This window comes from Magnolia sinica, chromosome 4 (genome assembly GCF_029962835.1).
Source record: "Magnolia sinica isolate HGM2019 chromosome 4, MsV1, whole genome shotgun sequence".
Lineage (NCBI taxonomy): Eukaryota > Viridiplantae > Streptophyta > Magnoliopsida > Magnoliales > Magnoliaceae > Magnolia > Magnolia sinica.
In genome coordinates this window covers 8,451,463-8,470,011 of record NC_080576.1, presented here as the reverse complement: position 1 = coordinate 8,470,011, position 18,549 = coordinate 8,451,463, and the positions used below count along the sequence as shown (strand labels likewise).

General features: G+C 42.1%; 1 protein-coding gene across 2 annotated transcripts; it reads right to left on the bottom strand.

The window, feature by feature from the left end:
• Window positions 1-4,875: 4,875 nt before the first annotated feature.
• Window positions 4,876-17,796, bottom strand: LOC131242341 (alcohol dehydrogenase-like 7). Of its 2 annotated transcripts, XM_058240926.1 has the most exons (10): window positions 17,534-17,796; window positions 17,290-17,426; window positions 17,108-17,154; window positions 15,082-15,403; window positions 14,677-14,760; window positions 13,684-13,759; window positions 7,293-7,357; window positions 7,084-7,179; window positions 6,084-6,245; window positions 4,876-5,498 (listed from the first exon to the last, which is right to left on the bottom strand). In XM_058240926.1, exons 1-10 carry the CDS (start codon window positions 17,574-17,576, stop codon window positions 5,382-5,384), a joined length of 1,149 nt encoding a protein of 382 aa, XP_058096909.1. In that variant the 5' UTR covers window positions 17,577-17,796; the 3' UTR covers window positions 4,876-5,381. The 2 variants fall into 2 exon arrangements, with proteins under 2 accessions (XP_058096909.1, XP_058096910.1); XM_058240927.1 differs by lacking the exons at window positions 17,108-17,154; window positions 17,290-17,426 and having other exon boundaries at window positions 17,534-17,556.
• Between the last annotated feature and the right edge of the window lie 753 nt (window positions 17,797-18,549).

Below are 18,549 nucleotides of genomic sequence, written 5' to 3'. Positions count from 1 at the left end.
CATGTCGACGATGAACTCAGAATAGTCCCTCTCTTAGACAGACTTCATCTTACAGTGGCTACAGTACCTTGCTGCCACCTTCGTTTTTGGATACCGGCTGTCCGTGCTTCTCAGTCCAACGCCTCAGTGCACATCCTCCAGGTATGACCCTCCCTCCTCTGAAAATCGATTTCTATTCATTCAACAGCGTTTACCAAGATCATATTCTCTCTCTATACGGTCAGGCGTATACACCTTGACTGTATACACCCTATTGCCCATGTCGATGCGTATACGGTTCACCATGGAAAAGTCCTTGAAGATCAGGATAATTAACTGTTCGTGAATTTGTGCCATTGGATATGACATCATTGCCGTAAAAGACGTCAATCGAACAGGGTGATAATGGATGAACGGTCAGGATCCTTCCAAATGTTATTTGTAACCCATGTGGGGTCCACTGTCTTCATAGTCCTGAAAGATGTTTCCCCAGCATCCAAGCAGGATTTGGAATCTAGATCGGTTTGATGTGTACCGTGTGTTACGTTTTTAAGAGACAGACATTTTTTATGACATCCATACCATTAAACAGGTGAATCCAAGTGGGGACATTGGTAGAACGGTCATCATTCATGTTCCAGAAAGTGATGGACCACATGGATTAATCACAACAACAAGAGAGGGGCCCACTTGAGATAAATGTCTGAGCATGTACAAATACGCTTCATAGTACACAGACTACCACTATCTATATTGGTATACAATGTGTGACCCCTATACGTCTTTCCCAAACATTGATCTAAACTAGAAATTGTATATGCTAGGACAATACATCCTATCCAAACATTGGTTAGTGGCATGTTGTTGATGGATGTATTGTGAATATCACCCAACATATACATGAACAGTACCTGAATACAATGTAATACACCCAAAACGTGAATCCAAACACGCTTTGTGGGCGTTAACCTTACCATTCCACGGTACAGAAGTTCATCTTTAGCTCGTTTGTTGCGAGCAACAATCTGTTCAAGTGTGTACTCGTCAGTAGCAACAGGCTGTAGTTGCAAATTTGGATCTAAAATGCAATAGATCTTGAAGGCTGTCAGAAGAAACTTGATCTTGTCTTGCCACTTGTAAAGTTGGTTCTGTTAAACTGATTAAGATGAATCAGATCATGATTTATCAGTTCAATGGAAGATACAACTTCACTTTCCATTCTAATGACGCTTTAAGATTATTGTAGAACAATTACAGATTTTATAATTTATGTAAAATGATTAAACCGAAAATATCGGGACAGGCTGAAGTAGGTATAATTACTCTATCCTTAAAGCATTATTTGCCCCTTCTCAATCAGATTGAGAATGTTGATAGGTTTCAAGCAAACAACTTATAGGATACGATGAGCTTGGGTGTGGATCTGCGTTTAGCAAATACGAAGAGCCACAAATGGAAATTTTACACAAATTTCTAGCGGATAAAGAAAAGAAAATTCCCAGTATCAGAAAGAGAAAAGAAAATTGTACACCACCACATTGGTCTGTTCCTTGAGTTCTTCAGGCTACTTGCTGACTGCTATGAGTATGATGTATGCTCTTCTTATTGGTTTGTATGTGAGTATGATTCGAATGTTTTTTGATTGATTGTAGAACCATCCAGGTACTGTATATATAGGTTAGGGTGGCTAACCATTTTGGTCCATGGCCATTAATCCGTATGACCGTTTTCTACCTGTTGGTGAGAAACCGTAATCTACACTTATCTCATGAAGTGCAAAGTATGTCACTAGCGTCTTTATATCCACACCGTCTTACATGTCCTTGCACTATGCTTGTGCCTGAGCCCGATCGCACATGCGTTCGCACCGGAACACGCAAGCCACGATACTTCATGGATCAACCAAAGAAATATAATGGTATTCCACACCTCACATAAACTCAAGTTTTTCTTACCTCTTATCCAATATAGTACTATTTCCAAAAACACCAAAACACAAATTTTAACAAAAAATCACTCGTACTTTTATATATATATATTTTATTTAAAATAATTTTAATCAATATTTTACAACAGCTTCTTGCCCAAGGAAGTTCCGGCCAAAGGCTTTTGCAAGCAATTGTGTTCAATTTTTTGGGGAGTAGTCAATTGGTGATTATTCACAAAAATCAGGCCATAAAAATCTCAAGAGGGCCACTGGTCACACCACGTGGATTTGGAGGTTTTAGGCATGATTTTACACTACTCCTTATAGTGTGGCCCACCTGAGTTTTGGATCGGCCTTATTTTTTGTGATATACAGTGAACATGAGGAGCTCAGACATGTGGATAGAGTAGATTTCATATACATTGATATTTAACATCATACGTAATAATATTTTTATATCATAGAATATTAAGGGCCTTTTTGGTTTGCTGTAAATGCCTTTAAACGGGGTAGTAAATATGTAATGATGATTTATTTTTGATATTTCAGACTTTCGCAGGTACGGGTTGAAAAGAGACTTTAATTCCGTCACCTATTCTCTGTGGACCCCACCATGATGTACATGTAATATCCATGCCATCCATTCATTTTTTTCATATCATTTTAGGGCATGAGCCCAAAAATGAAGAAGATCAAAAACTTCTGTAGCACACAAGAAGTTTTCAATGGTAGGTGTTCAATTCCTATTGTTTTATGTGATGCAGCCCACTTGAGCTTTGGATTCGCCTCATCTTTGGGCTCATGCCCTAAAATGATCAGCAAAAAATGGATGGACGGCATGGATATAATACATACATCATGGTGGGGCCCACCTATTATAAGGTTGAGAATTTCCCGCTTTTCGAAGTGAAGTTCGCGCTTTATTTCAAACAGCGTTTACCATAGATATGTATTTACCATTGTTTACAAGCATTTACACCAAACCAAACAGGCCCTAAATGTGACTGTTTATAGATATATTGACTTTTTAAATCAATCGAAAACCTTGTGTGTTTAGTACATACAAAAGATCAACCTGATAGAAAACTCAGATTGGCTACAACAATGGGAACAATGTATAATTGCTCCTAAAATCCATTTCTTATAGTGCAGTCCGCTTGAGTGTTAGACCTATCTAGTTTTTAGACTCTATCCTAGCTGCAAAGTTGCTCCAGATTAACGGGTTTGATAACCCAGCTGGGCTAAGCCACGCACAAACCCATGGTTGGTATCCTATCTCCATTGTTTCCCTTCCGGTGTGGCGCACTTGAGTAGGATACGATTGATTTATATCCCTAAGACCCATAGAGGATACGTTAAATCCTCTCTTGGGTTGTTTGAGCCCAACATTTAATATACGTTGAATCTACTCTTTTGGTCCCACATTTTATATATGTGAAATCCATACCGTCCATGAGACGAGAACCCTTCTATGTATGTTGTACAAGTAAAAATGCCATACCAATGGAAAAAGAGAGAAGAAAAATGAAGAGTTTCACCTCACACATTTATTTTTCTGAGCTGTGGCTGACTTGAGTTTTAGATTAGGTTGATTTTTGAGGCCACGGAAGACAGAATGGATGTCGTACACACATCAAATAGCCCGCAGCTGTTGTAGGAAATTCACATCCCATCCCACATCATTTTATCTAAACAAGCGGATAACTAATTCGTGATGTACCTAATGGATGGTGCAGATCAATTAACTAGATTTTCTTAATGTCTCAATTCAACTATGAGAATTAAGTGCTTTAAGGGCCTGTTTGGATTCACGATTTGAAGTGTATAGTATCGTATTTTACATCTATATTGTCCATCCATTTTAGGGCACTGACTAAAAAATGAAGCATATCCAAATATCAGGTTGTACATACTACAGGAAACCATGGTGATTGAATGCCCCACTGTTAAAATCTTCTTATGCTTATTTTCCATCCAACTGTTCATAAGGTCATAAAAACCCAGATTATTGGAAAAAAACAAAAAAAAAAAAACAAATATCAACATGATCCAAAACTTTTGTGGCCGAAGTTTTTAATGGTAAATCACCACTGTTCCTACTGTAGAGTTCTATGGAGATTTAGATATGTTTCATTTTTGGGCTCACTGTAAAAACAAATGACAGCTAAAATTCTGGTGGGCCATAGAAAAGAGAAATGCAAATCAAGGGAGGAAACTGTTTTCATTTTTCATGGCCCATCAAAGTTTTAGATCAAAGTAAAACTTGGTCCTGGGGGGTTTCACGAGGTTCTGCTTCACATGAACGGTTCAGATTTTGGATCCACATCACGTATGATGGGTTCTCAAAAAAGTTCGTATGTAGTACGTACGAACTGGTTCGCAGGTGAGCGTTTCCGTTATATATATATATATATATATATATACACGCGCGCGCGCACACACACACCCCCACACACTCACCCCAAAAACAAATGACAGCGACGATATATAATACGTACATCAAGGTGGGCCCCATGGGAGTGGATATCACACATACCACATAGTGGGCCCACAGATTCATTGTTGTACGAATAAAAAAGAGACATGTGTTCCCTGTGGTGTGGCCCACTTGAGTTGCAGATCTGCCTATTTTTTATATCATCCAAGAAAACAGCACACAGAGACTGGTTGTATTATATACTACATGGTAGGCCCACATCAATCTATTGTTGTACGCCTACATAACAGACATGGTCTGGGAGAGACAAACCAGATGAGCTAGAAGAATCATGAAAGTAGGGATAAAAATCTCACCATCAATCAACCCAATTCTCAATTAGAGGACATTTGGGTCATTACCTATGGTCCACTCGCTATATTTGACTTTAACCACCCATTTGCAAGGAAAAAAACGGATGGCTAGGATTTTCCTGACTGGGATATTTTCTGCAGGATTTCCCCACGTTGCAACGGCCGGTGAACAGTTCAGATTCTCCAGAACACTGAAAAGTGGGCCACTTACACTAGATGATGAATCATGATGAGTACAATTGATGATGTCCTCTTTAATCATGAGATTCTACCAAATGCTCTGTACTCTCGCAACGTAATAATGACATTGACCCTTATTTCTTCACGTTATTATTCACCTCTATTAAATAGAAAAGAACTATGATACTCGGGCAGAGAGTGACAACCCATACTCGTGCACTAAGCTGCTGTATGCGTGACATACACGTGTCTCCATCTAAACCGTCCAGATCGTGGGATGCACTGTATGCAGTAATGATCCGAAAATCACACTGAATGGATGATCATAAATAGCTGATTGGGGACCAATCACCATTCAACAAGTCTAATTTTAGAGTGCGTCCCACTATTTGGACGTATGGATTCCCGTACATGTTGCTGAGAGCTTGCGTATGGCTACTTCTACTCTAACGGTGTATTATATCCTTTTTCATAAAATCAAAGCGTAGGAGAAGAGATGGCCCACTCATCGATCCATCCATATAATGCAACGGAGGCTCTTCCCTTGGATGAGCAGATCAAAGGCTGTGTTTATGTCCTTGAACCCCACCTCATGCGTGATGAACTCATCTAAATGAAGCTCCTGCAAAAGAGCACCCATAGAGAATATTCTCTACATTAGATCAGTGAGTGTCCATCATTTAAGGAATTATCTAGACCATTGATCTGTTGGTCCCCACATCATGGATGGGCCATGCCCCAAAATAATCCTCACTACCCAATTCCCACATTTCAACTTGTGGCCTTCGAATACACCGTTAAGAAGAAAAAGAAAGCAAAAGGCCACCCAGTTTGTGGCTAGGATCTGAGAGATTTTTGGGGCCTGTCCCATCCACAGTGGGACCCAAAAAACACGGTTCAGATCGCCTGAAACCTGGGCATACTTGTGCAAACCGAGAGCCAGAGTACAAGTACATGTCCTTGGTGGAGGATCATATATTTCCTCCCATGGACGGGTCTAAAACTCGGGCCTGCAGTTGGACCCGAGCAGCCCAGTTGCAGCCTCAGTTTTTACAAGGCCATGCCATGCATACTAAATCAGTTGGACCACTAATGGATCCGTTGTGGTGGACCCCACATGCAGCGACCGTCCAATGTTCCTTCCATCTGAAATTTAAACAGAAAACGAGATGAACGGCTTAAATAAAATGAGATGGAAGTAGATCACCTTGTCCATGTACCGTTTCACAAGGAGTGGAATATCGGACTTGGCTTTGATTCCTCCAAACAACGAGCCTGTGATGGTTCTTCCTTTTAAAATCTCTGCGTGGTTGATGCTTATCGGCGAGCCGTGCATTTCTACGCCTAAGATGATGGTTTTACCCCAACCCTGTAAAATCAATAAAAATAAAATAAAATAAAAATTACTTCCTTAGTTTGGTAAATTAAGAAAAAGATTACCGCAAGGATGATTTAGACCGTCCACCATGTTGGGTCCCACTTGGGATCATTATTCTCAAGGTTCATTTCCTGGGCAATTCTACCTGTCCATCATTGGCTAGAAAATGGATGGTCCAGATCAATTGTATCATGAACGGTTCAATTATCAATCTGAATCGTCTATCATGTGCTGTCCATTACGGTTTAGACATTTCAACTATCTGAACAAGTTCCAGGATTTGGACGATTTAAAGTAGGCATAAAACATGACAAATATTGGCAAGTATGTGTTTGCTTGCACCAAATTTCACGAAATTTCATGAGATTTTGCACAACAATATACTGATTATTCATAAAATATCATGATATTTGGTGTAACCAAACACACCACAAATCAAGAAGTTGTTATTTTATCGATTTATACAAAACAGTAATATTGGAAAATAGGCTATTATTATTAAAGGGGCACAACTGGCCCGAGCTGGATCAAATCCAAATTCCGCCCAGCCTGATTTTTGCTGGATTTGGGCCTAACCTATCTGATATTTAATATATCTATAGGACCGCTAAACTTGCACCTCGTTAACAGGCTGGACCAGCATGGGCTAGAATCTCAGCTACAAAGCTAGGCCAGGATGGAATAGGCCTGGGCCTATTTATCTCAGCTCATGAACTGAGCTGGAACAAGCTACAGCACAGACGGGCCCATTTGCAACGGCAATTCTCAAGGACAGACATTATCTTCTGAATGTTAATGCATTTTTTGAATTTGGGTAAGTGAAACTAACGGTCCGGGAGCTGGCGAATGCGTCCATCATCACGGATGCCAAACCGACACACTCGAAGGAATAGTCAGCACCACCACTAGTCATTTCTTTAATCACCTAAAATCATATTAGGAAGAGTTATTAAAGATCATTCACAAAATTAAGTAGCATGGTTTATGAATTTTAATTCTGTGACAGTGACGATTTAACAGTGTTAATTTGAGAAAGACCTCACTGATAGGTTTATCCTCACAATCTGTTGGATTAATGAAATGGGTCACTCCCAATTTCTTCCCTGCATCGAAAAATAACCAGTTATTACTCCCCAAGGATTGAAAATTGGTTTTGGTGTATGGTATCGATCACCACCAAAACTGGGCCATATCGCCCACTCCATTAAACATGAGTTCTGACGGGCTCATATCGTGGGCCCAGCTCTTAACGGTGGGGATGCGTTCAGGCCCATGTTATAGGTACACTGAGCCCTTTTTATTTAGTTAGTGATGGGCCGACAGGCATTATTTTACTGATTGGGCTGCAGGCCATCGTTGCATCCACCACTGCCATTGGATGAAACATTGGCCTACCAAAAATGGTGATGGGACCCACATCGCTGTTCCAGGGTACAAGCCAAGTTGCACTCCAAAGTACAGGCTTTTTAGCTAACAGTTGAGCCGCACACGTGTGGCGGCACATCATCGGCGCCCATATGCTTGTCAGACAGGGATAACGCCCTGAAATGAAAGGGAAAAAACGGATGGATGGCATGGACACCTATTACATACATCAAGGTGGGCCCCAGTAAGGGCCGCACCATCTTGTGTAAGGCCGGATCTCACCTACTCTGAAGTGGATTAGGTGAGACCCTGGCCCACCTTGATGTATGTATAATGTATTCATGTTGTCCATCCAATTACCACGTCGACCATAGCATAAGAAACAGTGGTGATTGACCATCCTGCCGTAAAAAACTTCTTAAGTTGTACCTTAATATTTACACCGTGTTTATTTACCATCCAATCTGTTGATAAGGCCATATAAGCCTGGATGAAGGGAAAAAATAAATATTAGCTTGATCTAAAACTTTTGTGGCCCGTTAATGATCAATCACCACTTTGTCTGATAGTATGGTTCACTTGATAATTGTATTTGATTCATTTTCAGAATAATGCCCTAAAATGATCTGAAAAGAAAAATGAATAAATAGGATGGATACCTAATACATACATCAAGGTGGGCTCCATGGTAACCCAATGGTAATGGCCTCATCATCTGGGGTGAAGCTGGTTCTCACCTCACCTCCTCCCTCAAGCAAGTACCAGACCTGTGAAACTCAATGGCCTCACTCTGATAGCTACTTATCCTATGAAATGGCGCTACATCTGAATACCACCAGGTAGGTAATAGCTAATCTACCCCTAAAGTACCAGACCTGTGAAAGTCAATGGCCTCACTCTCACAGCTACTTATCCTATAAAATGGCGCTACATCTGGGTACCACCAAGTACGTAATACCTAATCCACCCCTAAAGTACCAGACCTGTGAAAGTCAATGGCCTCGCTCTCACAGCTACTTATCCTATGAAATGGCGCTACATCTGGGTACCACCAGGTAGGTAATACCTAATCCACCCCTAAAGTACCAGACCTGTGAAAGTCAATGGCCTCGCTCCGACAGCTACTTATCCTATGAAATGGCGCTACATCTGGTTACCACCAGGCAGGTAATACCTAATCCACCCCTAAAGTACTAGACCTGTGAAAGTCAATGGGCTCACTCTGACAGGTACTTATCCTATGAAATGGCGCTACATTTGGGTACCACCAGGTAGGTAATACTTAATCCACCCCTAAAGTACCAGACTTGTGAAAGTCAATGGCTTCACTCCAACAGCTACTTATCCTATGAAATGGCACTACATCTGGTTACCACCAGGCAAGTAATACTTAATCCACCCCTAAAATACCAGACCCGTGAAAGTCAATGGCCTCGCTCTGACAACTACTTATCCTATGAAATGGCACTATATCTGGGTACCACCAGGTAAGTAATACCTAATCCACCCATAAAGTACCAGACCTGTGAAAGTCAATGGCTTCGCTCCGACAACTACTTATCTTATGAAATGGCGCTACATCTGGTTACCACCAGGCAGGTAATACCTAATCCACCCCTAAAGTACGAGACCTGTGAAAGTCAATGGCCTCGCTCTGACAGCTACTTATCCTATGAAATGGCGCTACATCTGGGTACCACTAGGTAGGTCATACCTAATCTACCCCTAAAGTACCAGACCTGTGAAAGTCAATGGCCTCGCTCCGACAGCTACTTATCCTATGAAATGGCGCTACATCTAGTTACCACCATGCAGGTAATACCTAATCCACCCCTAAAGTACCATACCTGTGAAAGTCAATGGCCTCACTCTCACAGCTACCTATCCTATGAAATGGCGCTACATTTGGGTACCACCAGGTAGGTAATACCTAATCCACCCCTAAAGTACTAGACCTATGAAAGTCAATGGCCTCGCTCCGACAGCTACTTATCCTATGAAATGGCGCTACATCTGGTTACCACCAGGCAGGTAATACCTAATCCACCCCTAAAGTACTAGACCTGTGAAAGTCAATGGCCTCACTCTCACAGCTACTTATCCTATGAAATGGCGTTACATCTGGGTACCACCAGGCAGGTAATACCTAATCCACCCTTAAAGTACCAGACTTGTGAAAGTCAATGGCCTCGCTCTCACATTGTATCCTATGAAATGGTGCTACATCTGGTTACCACCAGGCAGGTAATACCTAATCCACCCCTAAAGTACTAGACCTGTGAAAATCAATGGCCTCGCTCTCACAGCTACTTATCCTATGAAATGGTGCTACATCTGGGTACCACCAGGTAGGTAATACCTAATCCACCCCTAAAGTACCAGACCTGTGAAAGTCAATGGCCTCGCTCCGACAGCTACTTATCCTATGAAATGGCGCTACATCTGGTTACCACCAGGCAGGTAATACCTAATCCACCCCTAAAGTACCAGACCTGTGAAAGTCAATGGCCTCGCTCTCACAGCTACTTATCCTATGAAATGACACTATATCTGGTTACCACCAGGTAGGTAATACCTAATCCACCCTTAAAGTAACAGACCCGTGAAAGTCAATGGCCTCGCTCTAACAACTACTTATCCTATGAAATGGCGATGCATCTGTGTACCACCAGGTAGGTAATACCTAATCCACCCCTAAATAATTGAGTCGGACTAGCAAGATGTCCATACAAGTTGGTGCTGTGGAGGCCACCATGATGTATATGTTTTATCCACTCCATTCATTTATTTTACTAGCAAAAATGAGGATATTTAATTCTTAGGTGTACTACACTATAGAAAGCGGCGTGATTGGATGCCCACAGGAGGCTAATTGTAATGTTTATTTGCCACCCAACTTAGCTGATTAGGTCATAAGAATTTTTTGGCGGTGTGTGTTCAATCACCATCCTTTATTATAGCATGGTATACTAGAGAAATCTTCTTCAATTTTAGGCTCAAGAAAAATGAACCGATGACATAGACAAAACATGTCTTACACCGGAGCGGATTTGTGGTGTGGCAGGCACCACCCAGCTGATTGGCGTGTTGATGTCACCAAGTTTTGTGGCTCACGTCATGAGGTATGTGTTATATCCAAATTGTCCATAAATTTGGTGAGCTCGTTGTAAGACTTGAGCCGAAAAATAAGACATATCCAAAGATCAAGTGGACCACACTACAAATGTCTACCATTGAAACCCTTTTTGAGGTCACAAAAGTTTCCTATCCATGTGATATTTGTTTTTCCTCTTTAGGTTCATGTGACCTCATGAACAGATTGGATGGAAATTAAATATTATAGTGGACCCTACAAATGTTTTAATAATGAGAATCATTATTCTACTGTAATTTATGATGTGGTCCGCTTGAGCTATGGGTGTAACTCATTTTTAGGCTCATACTTTAATGGATGAACCTTGTGGATATAATAAATGCATCATTTTGGGGCCGGGGGGTCAGCAGCACTTGTCTTGGCCTGGCACGTACCTACACCAGCCAGGATCGTGGTGTGTGGTACACCAGCCAATCCGCTTCCATCTTACATGCATCATGGTGGGGTCGCATGGCTTTTCCCTCAGACGCGGATTAGCTACTGACAGGTTGATTAGCGAGACTCCCTACTGAAGTCACGTCACCAAGTTTTCTGGGACCCACCATGATGTATGTGTTGTATCCACACCGTTCATCCATTTGGAGATATAAATGGATATGAGCTAAATAAAGAGTCAGATCCAAAGCTTGAGTGGACCCCACAACAGAAAACAGCGGAGAGAGTGCTGTCCACCATTAAAATTTTCTAAGTGCCACGAAAATTTTCGATCAAGCTGAAATTTGTGTTTTACCTTCTTTCATGTGTGTCTTAGGGCCCGTTTGGCCGGGTGAATTGGAAGGGATTGAATGGTATTAGGGTGGATGGCATGGATTTCGAGGTAATGATAGTGTTGTCAGTGGATTGTCTTGAGATCCATGGGATTGCTATGTCCTGGATTGCTCTATCCAGTCTGTTTGGCACGCCCGGCCAATCCCGGGATTAAACCTTCCCATCCCTCGAACCAAACACGTCCCAGGTAAGTTTGAACGGAGTAGGGTAGATTTGATGGGATTTAAAGGTAATGATGATATTGTCAGTGGGTTCACTGGATTGTCTTAAGATCCATGGGATTGGGATCAGATCACCGACTTTGTTTGGCACGCCCGGCCAATCCCGGGATTTAACTTCCAATCCCTTCCAATACCGTCCAGTCCCTTCCAATCCGACCGGCTAAACGGGGCCTTAGTGTGGCCCCACTTGAGCCTTGGATCTACTTAAGCAACTGAATTTCTCGAGAATTACATGGACCGATCTGGGGGGGGGGGACCCGCCACAAATTTGGATCTAACTCATTCTTTGTCTCGTGCCCTAAAATGATGTCGCCAAATGGATGGATGATGTGGATACAACACATACATCATGGTCCCACAGAACTTGGTGACGTCACCACAGTAGCGATTTTCAGTACTCAACCGGTCAGTATCTAATCCCTAACAAGCTGACACGCTCTTCTAAGCAGTCCGTTGCTCCCGTCCATAAGCCAGATTGGATACTGAACGCTTCAGTAGCCAAAACGCTACTGAAGTGTTGTGGCAAAACGCCATTGCTGGATGCCAAGCGGCTGTTTCCTTTCAATAAATACTCTGTCAACGGAGATCCGTTAGCGGATATTTTTCCGTTTAGGCCGTGAACGCACTCGGCCACGCACGGACGTGGATTTCCTGCCAAAAGACATTCCAAGAAGTTCTTGCGCTAGGAACCAGGTGGGGCCCACCATGATGTTTGTGAGAAATCATATCCGTCCATCTGTTTTTTGAGTTCAAGTCAGACTTGAAGCCAAAAATGAACAGTTTCTAGAGCTTAAGTGGGCCAAAAAAGTGATAATTGAACGTTCATGGTTGAAATATCCGTGGGCCACAGAAGTTTTGAGTAATGCTAATATTTTTTATTCAGTTCATCCCGGTAGGAATGAAGTTATTAACGGTATAGATGGATTGTAAACATCACTGTCGAGCCCAGGTAGATTTTAACAGTAGGAATTTCCATAACCACATTTTCCTTTAGTACGGCCCACTTGAGCTTTGGATACGGTTCATTTTTCGCATCCTGTTATTAAATTCACTAAAAAAACGGATGAAAGGGGAGGATTTCTTACAAACATCACAGTGGGCCTGGATTCCCAGCGCAGGAAGAAATCCGCGTCAGAAAAAAAAGCAATGTGGAGTTTAACGGTGAGTGGCCAAGGGAAGCGGATTGCGTACGCAGAAAACTATGTGGGGTCCACCGTGATTTATGTATTTTATCTAATCTATCCATCCATTTTATAAGATAATTTTAGGGTCTTAACTCAAAACCTAAGCATATAAAAGGCTAAAATCGACCACACCAAAGGAAACAGTGTGAATTGAATTTATACCGTTGAAAAATTCTTGGGGGCCACAGAAGTTTTGGATCAAGATTATATTTGTTTTTTTACCTTCATCCATGTTTTTTGATCCTTTGAACAGTTTGGATGAAAAATAAACATCACTGTGGGGCTGGAAAGGTTTCAACGGTGGAAATCATTATTTCCACTGTTTCCTGTGGTATGGTCCACTTGAGATTTTTACAAGCTTCAATTTTGGGCTCAACGCCTAAAATTAGATGGAAAAACAGATGAAAGGTGTGGATAAATCACATAAATTCACAGTGGGCCCAACTGAATTTTCTCAGAATGACCATCCGATTTCATGGCCGAGTGGTGCACGGCGGAAAGGGAGAAAGATCCGTTAACGGATCTAACGGAGTAGCATTTATACCAAGGGAACATGCCGTTGGTATCTAACCAATGGCGTTTTGCCACATCACTTCAGTAGCGTTTTGGCTACTGAAGCGTTCAGTATCCAATCCGTTGCTCCCGTCCATAAGCCAGATTATATTCGACTGAATCCAACATGCCACGTGTCTACGAGAAGAAGGCCGTGCACCAACATCCATCAAGTGATTACCTACCGATCTCGAATTTTTCAGGATTTGAATCCACACCGATAATTTTAGAAGCTCCCACAAGCCTTGCTCCCTCTGCAACCTGACACACGTATTACATAAGCACGTGAGAAGGAAAGTGAAATGGTAGGAGAAGGTACTTGACAGGTTGAAAGAGGGACTTGCGTGCAGGCCACAAGTATCAAAGATCTGGCACTTTCATTAGATGGTCCTCCGGCTCAAAAATCAGGCTGGTCCACTCATTAGGTGGCCCACATGGATGTTGAAAACAGCCATGTGGTCTTTTTATTCCTACCTGTCCAATGTTTCTTGTACACGTGTGGACCATGCGAATCACTGGACCGGTCTTTAATGACCACTGTTTCCGGTGGTGCGATCTACCTGAAACTTGTATGGGCTTCATTTTTGAAACGTTATACTAAAATAAGCTGAAAAAACAGGTGGACGGCGTGGATATACAATGCATGCATTGAGGTAGGCCCTACAGTCAGGGTCTCACCCATGTAGGGCCCAAATGATGTCTACCATGTAAAATGGTGGTGACTCATCCATCCTACACGCTGCATACATGTACATAAACCCAGATGGTCCAAATTGGGCCCACCACAGATGGAGCAAACCTAAAAGATACACTCATCAGACAATCTAAAGCGTCCAATTGGTTGACTATGAAATGAATGGCTAAAAATAAAATGGTTAGCAATCCAAATTGAACAGGTAAAATCTATGGCTAAAATCGCATCCTTAGAGTGATTTTTGGGCTATGCTCCATCCGCAATAGGTCTCACTATTTGGATGGTTACGATTCCATACTTGAAATCATGTAAGGTGGATGAGTCGCCACTATTTTAAAGATGGTGGTGAACTCGACTATTAGCCTACGCGAGCCAGTCCAAGAAGAAATGGGTGGCACTGGCGTACTCAGTACTCGCCCATGAAATAGACACAAGTGGACCCCACTTCTGTAAGTCTAAGGTGGGCCCCATTCTTCCAACTCACCGCAAGTCCAACGGCACCCAGCCCAAAAATCGCAACTGTGGAACCCGCTTCCACTCCGGCTACTTTCCAAGCAGCCCCTACTCCTGCAAAACCCAACCCACTTCCATTTCAGACCATAGAATTTGAGTAATGTCTACACACTTAAACCATTTTGTGCTGTCCAATTGAGCACACAAGCCCATTTACCAGCACCGTCCAATCAATGGCCCACCCCATAAATATGCCAGAGCCCGAAAATAGCATTCACGGAACGGTCACATCCAATCTATAGAGTTCTAATTGCACAGTCGCCCATAGCTTCTGATTATGTGTACACACAAAAGCAAGCAATTGTTCAAACAGTGTGGCTTGCATTCACCCCAATTGGACAGCCAAGATGGTTTTCTACCTCAAGTGTACATTAACAGTAGAGACTCCACAGCTGAGCATGCATGCCTTCTCCGGCGGGATTCCGGCATCGATTTTCACTACATTGATTACGTCTACCACCGTATATTCAATGAAACTCGACACCCTGAGAAAATTGTGCACAATCTCCCCTCTTGCGTCCGTGAATCGACTGGATCCGTCACGCATCCCCGGCATGACGGTGAATGGGTGATTCGAACAGACATTGCTCTTTGTCGATTTGCAGTCAACACATTCCAGGCAATGTGATAGGAACACCGGAACTACGATGTCGCTGCTGTTCATGTCTTCCACCTTCTCCCCAACACTCTCCACAACTCTAATATATCAACAAATTCACATATATTTTGTATATTTATTATATGATTTTACTTAATTCAACCATAGATCATATGTTAGTGAGGTCTAGCTCCATGGGTCAATGGTATATAGACTTTGTTTTAACACTGAGATCATGAGTTCAAGAGCCCTATGGTATGACTACCCTAATTCTAGTATGCTGAATTCCAGTTGTGTGAGGCCCACCTATAATGTGTATGTGGAATTGAAATCTTGTTCACGTCCATGGCTAAAACAATATATTTACTTTTTTGTGACCCACCTAAAATTTTAATGACTGGAGTTTAGGTGTGTTCCTTGGTCTTGATGGGGTGCACCAGATGACATAAACCCCATATTCTTTGCTATTGTGGGCGTGGCCCTTCTCAATGACCTCCAATTTTTTATTTTTTATTTTTTTAATCTTTTTTCCTTTGGTGTGGCCCACTTGAGTTGTGGATGGGATTTAGGCCTAACATTAGGGAAGCATCTAATGGATGGGTGGGATGGATCTTCAGATATAATGGTGGGCCTCACATAGATTGAATGTAATTATTCCCCTACATGTAATTCGTCATATCAATCTATCCAAACTATAGCTCACTTTACACAGTGGTATTGCTTGGTTAATGGGGTGCTTGCTTGTTGACTTTTGATATGGACTATTTCTCATTTTAGTTCAGTTTTTAGCTTATGCCCCATCCATATGATCCCAAGATATGAACGGCTCAGATTGAGGTACTATATGCTGCGTGTCATGTGAACTATTGACTCAGATTCCGTAGTGACCCCTCCAGTACCAAGATATTTACAGGTTGGTGCTGGAAAAGCTCAATGGGTCCGACCATAATGTCCGAGCTTTATCCACACCATTCATCCATTTTTCAAGCTCATTTTAAGGTATGAGCCCAAAAATGAGGCAAATCCAAATCTCATGAGGACCACACTACATGAAACAGTGGTGATTGAACGGCGAACTTTAAAATGAGTTAACAGTGGGCGTTTAATCACAACTGTTATCTACATAGGGTCCACCTAGTCTCCTTAGAGATCTGGAAATGCCTTATTTTTGGACTCATGCATTGAAATGATTTGGAAAAATGAATGGGCAGAGTAAATAAAACATTACATAATGGTTAGTCACATGGAAATTTTCCAAGCACCGACAAGTACCAACGTGGCACTGATCGGTCACTACCAAAATCCGATTCAAATTTATATGAAGAGGCGAAGTGGGCCCGCCCATGATCAAATGGACCAATGGATTGGAGGGGGTCGAGGGGCCCACCATGGAATGCACCTGGCTGCAATATCACCTTTAGTCAGACGATCATGGCCATTAAAAAGCTAAAAGCTAATGTCTCGAGTCAAGAGGTCATAATTACGTAGTTCTTCCATCTGTATGAGATCTAACCTTTTCAAAGATTTGAAAACAATGCTCAGATCTTCTTCTTTTAAAATAAGGCCTTTTCACTCATCAGGTTAATGTAATTGGAATGTCAAAATAAATTTCTTTTTCCGGCCGTCGATTCCATTGGTCCGCTGCAGCCCACCTCATGTGTGAAAAAATGGCCTGATTTTTAAGGGAGAAGATCTAAACAGCATAACCCACAAGATGGAAAGCAGGGATCTAGCACAAGCGTTCAAATTGACACGTGTGCATGTGGATGTGCGCATGATCTTATAAGAAACTAAACGTAATTACCCGACTGCCTCGTGTCCGAAAATCCTCGGGAAAATACCAGGAGCGCCCTGAAAATACATAATAAAAAAAAAACATTTTGTGGTGGAGAATGAGATAAGAATTGAAAATTAAAGGACAGGAGAGAGAGGGAGAGAGAGAGAAAGGGAAATCATGAAATGGGTATTTGAGTTTGGTTGTCATACTCTCATTTTCCAATAGGTTATGTCACTGTGGCAGAGAGATGTACATACGATTTTGATTCGGACTTCCCAATCTTTTGGTGGAGCTACTTCAATCTCCTCCATTTCTAGAGGCTCTCCTGGATTCCTGCTAACTGCAGCTGTTTTTTTTTTTTTTTTTTGTAATTCAATTTAAAGAAGAGAATGAGTTGTTACATGGAAAATAGAAGTTGGATGTTTGAAGATTGAGAATAGAGAGATGGGTTACCTTTGCATCGGATAGCTTTTCCTTCATGTGGGCTTCTTTCCATTTTGCACAGACACCTCTCTCTCTCTCTCTCTCTCTCTCTCTCTCTCTCGCTCTGGGATAAAAAAGAGAGACGCAGATTGGGTCGCGGATTGCGTGGTGACCCGGCACAACCGCGTACCTACGTGGTGACTGGATCCCCCTTCTCTCTCCTGGGATAAAAAAGAGGGGGACCAGATTAGATGAGATCCCGGACTCACCCAAGACGGCGCCGCCTTACAATGAGCGGGAAAAAATGATGGACGGCATGGTATAGAATACATACGTCAAGGTGGGCCCCATGTGATGAACATGGGACGAGGTGAGTCTGTGTATCACTGATCTGCTCCGACTAGGAGGATTGGGTCACGGATTGTGTGGCGATCCTATCCTGGTGGTGTTACCATGGACATGGTACGATATCATTAGTGTGTACCTGTCACTGCCGGAGAAGGGTCAATTACGTGCTCGAAGCGGATTGGCTGGTGTACCACACGCCAGTACGTGTCGTGCGAAGACGAGCACTGACGCTCCTCGAGCTCCGAGTTGTACGATCGGTTCAAAGGAGATCAAAGTTATATGTTCCTCCAGCGATGTATTTATTATATTTACACCGTTCGTCTATTTTCAGAGATCGTTTTAAAGCGTTACGCGACAATGAACCATGTCCAAAGATAATCTGGACCACACCATAAATAATAGATTTTCACCGTTAAAAAAATTTTAGGGCCCGCTGTAACGTTTATTTTACATTCTGTTCATAAGGTCACAACGACCCTAGTGAAGAGTAAAAACAAATTTCGAATTGATCCAAAACTTATGTGACCCCAAAAAAGAGTTTCAATGGTATACGATTCAATCCCTTACTGATTTTTGCAGTGTGGTCAACTTGATAGTTAGATCTATCTTATTTTTAGTCTCAAGCCTTAAGATGAGCTCACCAAATAGATAAACGGTTTGGATATAATACATACCTCATGACTAGACCCACGGAACTT

Excerpts from the sequence above, each read along its gene's own strand:
- LOC131242341 (XM_058240926.1), bottom strand. The coding sequence starts at position 17,576 with ATGGAAAGAAGCCCACATGAAGGAAAAGCTATCCGATGCAAAG. Across the intron at positions 7,358-13,683 it reads TCCTGAAAAATTCGAGATCG|GGAAGAAATTGGGAGTGACC; the intron begins GTAGGTAATCAC and ends TTTTCGATGCAG. Across the intron at positions 5,499-6,083 it reads TGAAACGGTACATGGACAAG|GAGCTTCATTTAGATGAGTT; the intron begins GTGATCTACTTC and ends GCTCTTTTGCAG.